Raw genomic sequence first — 10,497 nt, forward strand, 5'->3', positions numbered from 1 at the left:
GAAATGATTAATCACTTCCAAACAATGAGATGAAATAAGGGGTTTGGTGTTTTTTTTTTTAAGATTTATTTATTTTTTCATGAGAGAGAGAGAGGCAGAGACATAGGCAGAAGGAGAAGCAGGCTCCTCAGTGGGAGCCCGATGTGGGACTCAATCCCGGATCCCAGGATCATGCCCGGAGCCGAAGGCAGACGCCCAACCGCTGAGCCACCCAGGCGTCCAGAAATCAGGGTTTTAAGTACCCCAATTCTTTGGAAAAGAAGAGATACCTTTGCATACATGCCCCATCTTTGTACACTGCAGCCATTGTTCCCTTCCAAAAAAAAATTATATATATTTTTTGATGGATGGTAGCTTCATAAAAGGAACTAGGTTTATGCTAGGATGTAAAGTAAGATATTAAATGGATAAAAGTCTTGTTCAATGAACTAAACACAAAAATTAATAATTAGACTAGAAAGATGTTTTCTACAGATGCATTTCTTTTTTAAAACTTTTGCTTCAGGGTTGCCTCACATCCATTCTATATCTTCTCTGTCATGTCTCTATATGAAGTATTTTTGCCTTGTTCCTGACCAAACACACACAGACTAACAAAACTGTCTCTAATGCTTCTGGGTGTACTTGACTTTGACATTACCTAGGTTCTGCTTCCAGGAACACATTTTGTATGTAAACGACTCTATAGAATGATATGTGCATTTCGATCTGTAGGTTTTGGGAGCATATAAAATATTTTTAGTTTGGGACCAGGCTGAGCATCAAGGAGTCTGAAATAATGTCTCTAAACCACTCTCCAGAAATCTGTGTATGGATCATTGACGGAAGAGCCAAGCCCTTCTGGCCTGGGACGTGAGACCCCAATTGCCAGAGCCCTCTAGGGGGCGTAGCCTTTCCTCCCAGAAGTCAATGGGAGTGTCCTATCCTCGTCCTGTGTGTCTGCGAACTACATTACCCAGAAGAGCGCACGTCGATGGACTACATCCCTGACCTATGAAGGTAAAGAAAAGGAAACGTTTCTGCATATGCGCCTAACGTCGAGGTGGGACTTCCGGCCTCATCCCCCTGGCGGTCTTTTTGCCTATTTCATAGCTGTCCGTCTGCTAATGTTCTGGAGTGCAGGTTCAGGGTCCAGGTGACTAACCGAGAAGGTGCTAAGGGAGGCGCTGTCCCCGCCGCCCAGACTGGGGTCCACGGCTCGGCGACGCCGCCCAGACTGCCCCTCACGGGGTCCAGGACAGAGACCCCCCAGCCCGGGTGTCCGTCCGCCCCGCCCCCCGAGTCCGATGGCGGCGGCCGCGCCCAGGGCCCCGGCGCAGGTAAATGCTCGTCCCCCGGGCCCTCCCCACCCAGACCCTCAAGGCCCGAGCACCGGGCGTCTGGTCGCGTCCCTGCGGCCCAGACCCGGGTGTTCCGGACAGGGAGGCGCCGGTGGGCTGGGGCCCACGTTCTGAGCGCCAGCGCGCTGGCGTGCGGGAGCGGCCTGCAGGGGAGGGGCGGGCTGAGGCAGAGGCTGCAGGGGGCCCTGAGGCGGGAGGACTCTGAGGTCAGGGAACAGGGAGCGTGAGGCGGGGTCATGTCAGAACTGGCGGGCGGAGTTGCGGTACCTTCGGGTAAGGACTCTGGATGCCAGGAGGGGTTTTGTCCAAAGGAGAGACACCGTCTCCGTTAGGGATTTAAACTTTTCCCGAAGGCGGTTCAATGGAAGAGTAGACCGGATGGCCTTGAAGAGGGCATTGAGGCCGTGGGAGGTTGGATCTTAGTTCAGGTGGCACAGTCGGTAAGAGGGGACACAGCATTGAGGCTCAGCCACATGAAGTCACCTGTACTCCAGGGCCAGGGAAGGAGACGGGAAACATGAGCCCAACAAACCCTGCACCCTTTTCCCCACTGCCTGCCTCTGCACAGGTTCCCATTGCGGCAGAGGGGCTCCCATTACACAGGTCGGTGGAGAACGTCGCAACCACTCACTGGCCTTGGCCACCACCCACATGATCTCTGGATTATGGTGTCCTGGGGCTTTTAAGTGTCATTCCCCCATTCCCCCAGGCCTGGGTCTGGGGGTCCTGGGGAAACCCCAAGCACAGGGTCCTAAGTCCATGGCAGGCTTTATATAGAAATGTTCCTATTTCTGGCAACTGTTGCACCAGGAACTGGTTCCAAGATATGCAGATGCCTAGAGGTGTAACTGAACCGAGAGTGTGCAGAAAATCACAGGTGTCCTTTTGGGATGCCTGAGTGGCTCAGTGGTTGAGCGTTTGCCTTTGGCCCAGGGCTTGATCCCGGGATCCAGTCCCACATTGGGCTCCCTGCAGGGGGCGTGCTTCTCCCTCTACCTGTGTCTCTGCCTCTCTCTCTCTCTCTCTCTCTCTGTGTGTCTAAAACAAGAAAAAAACCATAAGTGTCCTTTTAGGTGGGAACAAAGAGCAGGGGGACAGGAGTCAAGATGAATGACTCAGCAGTTGGGTGTGTCTTTTGGAGGTGATGGGGAGGTGTGAATTCGAGGCAGAAAGTGATCTTACAAGGTCTTACCAGACCCCACCTCACTGCAGAGTGTAGAACAGACTGTGAGACAGAACAAGGAAGGAAGATCAGGCTACTGCCAAAGCTCAGGTGAGAGTTAAAGGACCGGAGTTGTGGTTTCAGAAAAGTAGTTGGATTCTAGATGCATGTTTTAAAAGGGGCAACTAGATTCTCTGATGAGGGAGGAGTGAAATACAGGACTCAGGGATAACCCCAGTGTTTTAGGTCTGAGCAGCTGTAGAAGTGGAAGGTCCATTATCTAAGATGAAGAATATAGTAGAAGTAATACTCTTTGTGGGGAAGGGGGTGTTAGGAGCTTTGATTGAGGTATGTTGACAGTCTGGGGTGTTTCAGAAACCACTGAATGGGTGCATGGTGGGGGCAGTTGTATACAGATCCAGGAGTCTGGGTAAGGGTTCAGAGTGTTCACGATTGGGGTGGGTAATTGTCAGGTTATGATTGTAAACCTATTAGGGGACCAGGTGCAGGAGAGTGGGGACTGTGGACTGGACCTCTTGCCTAGGTACCTTGGTGATGGGTTGAAGCTTCACAAACACAAGTGAGGGGATCCCTGGGTGGCGCAGCGGTTTAGTGCCTGCCTTTGGCCCAGGGCGCAAACCTGGAGACCCGGGATCGAATCCCACGTCGGGCTCCCAGTGCATGGAGCCTGCTTCTCCCTCTGCCTATGTCTCTGCCTCTCTCTCTCTCTCTCTCTCTCTCTCTCTGTGACTATCATAAATAAATAAAAATTAAAAAAAAAAAAAGTGAGGCAGGTAAATGGCCCTGAAAGGAGTGTCAGGGATAGGATATTCTGGCACATGGCCAAGGCTTCCACGGCAAGGGTGGGCGTGAATGAGGTGGACAAGGAGGCAAGAGATAACTGAGGCAAGATGTCGTGCAGACTGGAGTGGGTGCTTATTCATCACTCTATGCAGTCACCAGAGCCTTGTGAGGACTTGTTGGGGCCCTGTTTCATTCAGCCAGGAAGATAAGGTCAAGGGCAAATGGCAAATGTGGTCATTTGTGAGAGTCAGTAAGGCTTGGGGTCGACCACTGATGAAGCTAGCCTTTGAATGAGGGAAGTTGTGATTGCTTTGGGCGGGGGGGGGGGGGGGGGGGGGGGGGGGGGGGCGGACACGTAGCGCAGCATATGGTGGAATAGGGCCATGGTTTTCTGAGATCCTCATGTCTGAGGCAAGGAACAGACTCCAGAAGTGAAGCCTTCGTAGAAGGATTTAGGGCTGTGACTGCTAGTGGGCATCCTGGGAAGTCAGTAGCATTCAGTCCTATTTGAATTTGCAAAGAGTCCTATGGATGCTGTTGTCAGGTTTCAGAGCCAGGTCTAAAATTAAGACCCAATATTATGTGCAGCACTGATGTCTAGAAACCTTGAGGATCTCAAATGGCCACAGTGCTGCTTCTCCTCCTACTCTGCTCCCAGAAATAAGATCTCCTAACCAAACAGCATTCTTACCAAAGGGATCTGAAGCAGTTCCTGCTTATCCCTCTGTAGTTGGTTTCAGTTCCCTACCTGCTCATGGAGTTACTAAGATAAGTCAGCAGCATCTTCCCAGGGGAGACAGGAGTACCTCTTTCTATTGATATTACAAAGCTTGGGTCTAAAAACCATTAGCTGTTCACTCTTTCCTGGAGTGGAACCCCCATGTGGCCCTGTGTGGCTTGTGGCGTCCTCCTCTCCCACATTGTGAATATGTATGGTTAGAAAAGTGCTGTCAGTTTCATCTGTCCAGTGTTAGGTGTCTATGTTTGGCCATCCCTGTAAACCTGGCACTCAATCCCATCCTCACTAGTGGGGTGAAGAGGAGGTGATTGAAGTATAGTTATGTATAATTGTAAAGCCAAAGAGATGCCTAGGATATGCAGGGCAGTAAGCTGGTGGTAGCCATGGGCATATGGCAGTGTCTGGAAAAGTGGGAGATATGCAATCTAAAGAATGATGTGTACTTGTAGAGGGAGTATGCCTGATGCCCCAGGCCCTGGTATTGAGAATTGCATGGTTTGTCCATACTAGGGGAATTGCTTAGCAGAAAGGAGTGAGTGGGGTGCCTGGGTGGCTCAGTCAGTGAAGCATTTGCCTCTGGCTCAGGTTACAATCCCAGGGTCCTGGGATCCAGCCCCACATCAGGCTCCCTGCTCCGCGGAGGGCCTGGTTTTCCATTTCCCTGTGACTGTTATTCTACCTACAATGCTCTCTTTCTCTGTCAAATAAATAAATAAAATCTTAAAAAATGAAAAGAAATGAGTGAGTGCCTCTGTGCCAGACCTTTGTTTGATACCTTTTTATCCACCTGCCTTGTTCATGGCCGGTGCCTATGATCAACGGGCATGTGAGGAGACAGCGGCATCAGCGGTGCTGGGGCCTGGTTTCTCTTCTGTGTTGGATACTTAAGAGGAGGATGAGTGAGGGGCAGGTGCGGAGGGGATGGATTGCCATTTTTTAGGGAAAAGCTACGTATGGTTTCATCTGTCTCCATCTTACAGGGCACTGTGACCTTTGAGGATATCGCCATGTATTTCTCCTGGGAAGAATGGGATCTTCTTGATGAGGCTCAGAGACACCTGTACCAGGATGTGATGCTGGAGAACTTAGCACTTATAACCTCCTTGGGTAAGACCCTCAACCCCACCTTTCTGCCCTGAACGATTCTCTCCCTTTTCGTTTTTTGCCAAGGGCAGGTCTGTCCTCCCATCATGATCATGGTCTCTGTTTCTTTCCCCACTTCCTTAAGTAGGCAGTGTGCTGGGCTGGGCTGAGATGTGTGTGCACTGCTACTCCTTGAACAGCCCTGACACCGGCTACTCCTAAGCCTCTCAGAAAAGGAACCGGGGTCAGGAGTGTTCCAGTTGGCCCAGGGGATCCCACTTTTCGTGCTTTCTCCCTTCCAGGTGACATTCAGTAACAAAGCACCTGAGTATCCAATTTCTCCAAAGGTTCCACTTTCTACTCTCTTCCTCTGGCTGACATATCCTCATTCCTTTTTGTGCCATAAATTGCCATCACTGACCATCACTGTTACATAGACCACAGTTTGTTCTTGCAAGACCCTCCTTGGAAGTTTTCTTTCCTGTATGCTGCATGTGCTGAGCTGTTCTTGGCCAGTGCTCAGTTATCTCCCCAGTCTTTCTCTTATTAGTACTTGCATCATCCCAGGACCACATAGTTGCTTGTCTTGTGGTTGTGGTGGAGAGTCCATTGTGGTTCACACATTAGATACGAACCCAGCTGCAGCAAGATGGGCTCAGAGGAAGCCTGGCTCTGAACAGGGCTGTGTACACATAACACCAGAAACATCCCACATGACTGGTCTTTTGTTGGTAATGACAATGGTCCCCACACTTCATATCTGCCTTTTCTTCCCCATTCTTCACACTTAGGTGACTAGTCAACTGCTGTTCATCGCTTATACTCTTACTTCCTGTCCAGGCCTAATCTGCACCTCTCTGGACTCCACGTCTGGACCATTTTAGTCACTGCTTCATTTAGGGTACTCGTCTCATTGGCTCCTATGTATTGTGTCATGACGTATATGTACATTCTTGAACTCTGGCCTCTCTTTCACTATTGAATTCTCCTGGGCCTGAACACATCCTTCTGCACAGCAGACTAGGTCCTGTTGAAAGTTATGTGTAGACCTTGTCTCTCCCCAGTGTGTTTCTTTCACCTCACAAATGCTCCTGTACCCCTGTTTTGTGATCATTAGTGGCCCAAGGCTGCTGAATTCAAACCTCAAATCCTGTAAACAGTCTTGTGGACTCATTTCTGGGTTTGTTAGACACACTTGTGTACCAGCTGCCTACCCATGAAAGTCACTGTGCACTTCACCAGCATTTCCTGCTTTCAGGTTGTGAGCATGGAGCAGAGGATGAGAAGGCCCCTTCTGAGCAGAGCGTTTCTGTAGAAGGAATATCACAGGTCAGGATTCCCAAAACAGGTCTTCTTTCCCAGAAGGCCAACCCCTATGAGGTATGCGGTCCAATCTTGAAAGACAGTTTTCACTTGGCTGAGCACTGGGAAACACAATTCAGTGAGAAACTGTATACCAGTGGGACACATGGGAAAAGATTCTATTTCAGCGAAAACCTTCATCACAAAAAGCAGCACGTGAGAGATCAGCCCTTTGGAAGCAACATAAGCAGAGCTTCAGTGGTAGTCAAGAGTTGCAGATTGCAAGTTTCAGGGAAGCCCTTTATCTGTGGGGAGGTTGGAAAGGACTTCCTGGCCAGCTCAGGATTCCTCCAGCAACCAGCCACACACACTGGAGAGAAGTCAAACAGTGGAACTGAATGCAGGATGGCCTTCCCCAAGGGAAAGACTCAACACCACTGGGGAGACTGCACAGAAGCTTTCAGCCACAAGCACACATTTACCCATCACCAGAGAGTCCGCCCTGGAGAAAGATGTTACATGTGCAGTGAATGTGGGAAATCTTTTAGCCATAACTCAAGCCTTATTAAACACCAAAGAGTTCACACAGGAGAAAGGCCTTATGAGTGTGGGGAATGTGGGAAATCCTTTAGCCAAAGCTCCAACCTCTTTCAGCATCGGAGAGTTCACACTGGAGAAAGGCCTTATGAGTGCGGTGAATGTGGGAAATCTTTTAGCCAGAGCTACAGCCTCAATAACCATCGGAAAGTTCACACTGGAGAAAGGCCATTTGAGTGTGGAGAATGTGGCAAATCCTTTAGTCAAAGATCTAACCTCATTCAACATCAGAGAATTCACACTGGAGAAAAACCTTACGAGTGCAGTGAATGTGGGAAGTCCTTTAATCAAAGCTCTGCACTCTTGCAGCACCATACCATTCATACTGGAGAACGGCCCTATGAGTGCAATGAATGTGGGAAGTCCTTTACCTACAATTCCAGTCTCTTAAAACATCAGAAAGTCCACACAGGATCAAAGCCTTATGAGTGCAGTGAATGTAGGAAATCTTTTAGCCAGAATTGCAGCCTTGTTCTACACCTGAGAGTTCACACTGGAGAAAGGCCTTATGAGTGCAGCAAATGTGGAAAATCTTTTAGCCAAAGCTCTGCACTCCTTAAACACCATAGAGTTCACACTGGAGAAAGGCCATATGAGTGCAGTGAGTGTGGGAAGTCCTTTAGACGAAGCTCCAACTTCAGTGACCATCGGAGAGTTCACACTGGAGAAAGGCCTTATAAGTGTAACCAGTGTGGGAAATCTTTTAGTAAAAGCTCTGGCCTCACTCGACACCAGAGAATTCATACTGGTTTGGGCATCATAAATGTCTTGAATGAGAAAGCCATTAGCCAAAGGCCTTATTACCTCATTGATTACCACAAAATTCACATGGGAAAAACAACTTAGATGTGTAGCAAATGTATTTCCTTGTTCAGTATAACAACACTCAAGGAGATCTCTTTTGAGGGTGCCATCTGCCTAAATTGAGTCTCATACATCCAAACATCAAAATAAATTCCAGGTATGGGGACGCCTGGGTGGCTCAGTGCTTAAGCGTCTGCCTTCGGCTCAGGGTGTGATCCTGGGGTCCTGGGATCAAATCCCACATGGGGCTCCCTGCATGGAGCCTGCTTCTCCTTCTGCCTGTGTCCCTGCCTCTCTCTCTCTGTGTCTCAAGAATAAATAAATCAAATCTTAAAAAAAAAAATTCCAGGTATGTAGGAGCTGCATCACATTTGAGCATAGTCCTGTGTCAGATTTTTATTACTGTTGGTTCTGGAGCAGCACCCGTTTACCTCTACCACCTGCAGATGTCCACACGTGCATCATTTATCTACCCTGACCTGTTCAGGGAAGTTAACCTTGGTATTTGCCCATTCACTGGTAAACGTGTGGGAAGCCAGAGTACTCATTCCTTTCTCTCTGATTAGTTAAGGCATGGATGGCCCAGTTGTGGTCCAGAGGACTCCATCTGAGTTCTGCTGATGACCTGAAAAGTCACCTTTTTTAGGGATATTATTGGTCTGGTGACTCTTGTGATGGCATTTCTAGCCCCCAAGTTACCAACCCAGGAACAGCCTTCCTCCATTAATCTGATTTGTGCTATAACAAAGCCCTTATTGTTTAAGTCACCTTTATCTTGAGAGTTATTCACTTTATGGGATGGTTTTGGAGCAACAGAACAACAGGAGAAACAGCTCCTGTGAGCACCCCAATGTTTGTGTGCATCAGAGGGCTGGAAGAGTGGTAGTCCTCTCTCTGGTTTGGCTCTTGTTTGTGTTGTTGCCCCATGCCTCAAAGGAAATTACATAGGATTTTATGGTTAAATTGTAGCCTGGGTGGCAGGACATTTTGTGGTGTCAGAGCTCCCCCTGAAGGGGTGCAATGGTGACAACCTCCAGTACTTCTGGGAACAACATAAAATTGTTCTTTGGTTTGCTGGGAATATGGCATTGTGCTCAGCACTGGGGAAGAAATCTGTTCCCAGGTCCTGCAGAGGAGTGATGGACACCAATGTCCAGAATTCTGTGTGGTGGTGTCAGTGGCTGAAAGATTATAGGAGGAATCCTAATTGTACGCAAATAATAGATGAATAGAGAGTACAGGAGACTGCACCAAACTGGTTGAAATGTGCCTTTTTTAAAAGGGCACTTATGGGCAGCCCGGGTGGCTCAGCGGTTTAGCACCTGCCTTCGGCCCAGGGCATGATCCTGGAGTCCCCGGATTGAGTCCCACATCGGGCTCCCTGCATGGAGCCTGCTTCTCCCTCTGCCTGTGTCTCTGCCTCTCTCTGTGTCTCTCATGAATGAATGAATGAATGAATAAATAAATAAATAAATAAATAAATAAATAAATATAAATAAATAAATAAATAAATAGGCATTTGCTTGTTTCAGTCAGTATGGCTGTGAAAGATGAGCAGGTCCAGTTCTCAGATTCCCCTGAGCTGTGAGTCTTTGTAGTTGAGGGACTTGTCAGGAAATAATCTGGGGGGTGGGGGGCTGCCTGGGGGGCTCAGTTGGCTAAGCGGCTGGCTCTTGGTTTCCACTTGGGTCATGATTCAGGGTTGTGAGATCAAGCTCTATGTACAGATCAGGTCTCAGTATGGAGCCTGCTTGGGATTCTCTCTCCTCCTGTGCGCTCCCTGCCTCCTCATTCACACTCTCACATGTGCGCTCTTCCCCTGCTCCCCCCACAAAAAAACTAAGAGTTTTACAGATTCCTGTAGCTTATCTGCATTGTTCACCATCAGGCCATTGCTGCACAGGAAGGAAAACAAAGGTAGAAGGAAGATCTGAGTCCAACAGTGCAGGCTTTGTTACCCAGCCTGAATTCTTGAGGACTCATGTGGAAATGGGTTTCATTACTCCCCTGTATTTGCTGCCAAGGTGCTCACCTCGGCATTATAAGGGATATGGTAGGGTCAATATAAGTTTGCCAAACTTTATTTTTTGAAACCAAAGAATTTTTTTTATAATTCTGTTAATGTCTTCTTGGTATAGTTAATAAATTGTCCATATTTAAACTATCATTTGATGAGTTTTGACATTCACGTAAACCCATAAAACCACCTTCACAGTCAACAATGTGCGTATGTCACTCCATATTCACTCATGCCCTTTAATTATCTCTTTTTCTCTGCCCTCCAGGAAAATGTGGCTTTACTTTCTTCTATGGTTCATATGTATTTTCTGTAATTTTACATGATTGAAAATAAAACGTTTAGTTCTTTTTTTCCCTGGGTGTCCTCATCTGGTATATTTATTTTGAGATTTGTTGATGGGTCTGTATAATTAGTTCATTCTTTTAATGTCAAGAAATGTAATGTTCAATGGATAAACCACTATACATCCTTTTCAGATATTTGAGTCGTTTCTAGTTTTGGGCTTTATCAAACAGTTGTATAGATATTTACGATTCTTCATATGGATATGTTTCATTTCTCTTGTGTTAATTTAACCTCAGAATGCAATGCCTGAACTACAGGGCTGTGATTTGAGGACTGTTAAACGAGGATATCATCGTGAAAA

The 10,497-nt window shown here is 47.8% G+C and overlaps 1 protein-coding gene across 1 annotated transcript; it reads left to right on the plus strand.

Moving 5' to 3' along the window:
* The first annotated feature begins 1,044 nt into the window (after nt 1-1,044).
* LOC112908837 (uncharacterized) lies at nt 1,045-9,998 on the plus strand. The gene is made up of 3 exons (XM_025984439.2): nt 1,045-1,319; nt 5,026-5,152; nt 6,387-9,998. The coding sequence occupies exons 1-3, from the start codon at nt 1,287-1,289 to the stop codon at nt 7,871-7,873; spliced, it is 1,647 nt and encodes a 548-aa protein (XP_025840224.2). The 5' UTR covers nt 1,045-1,286; the 3' UTR covers nt 7,874-9,998.
* Nucleotides 9,999-10,497: the final 499 nt, after the last annotated feature.

This window comes from Vulpes vulpes, chromosome 1 (assembly GCF_048418805.1).
Source record: "Vulpes vulpes isolate BD-2025 chromosome 1, VulVul3, whole genome shotgun sequence".
NCBI classification, from domain to species: Eukaryota; Metazoa; Chordata; class Mammalia; order Carnivora; family Canidae; genus Vulpes; species Vulpes vulpes.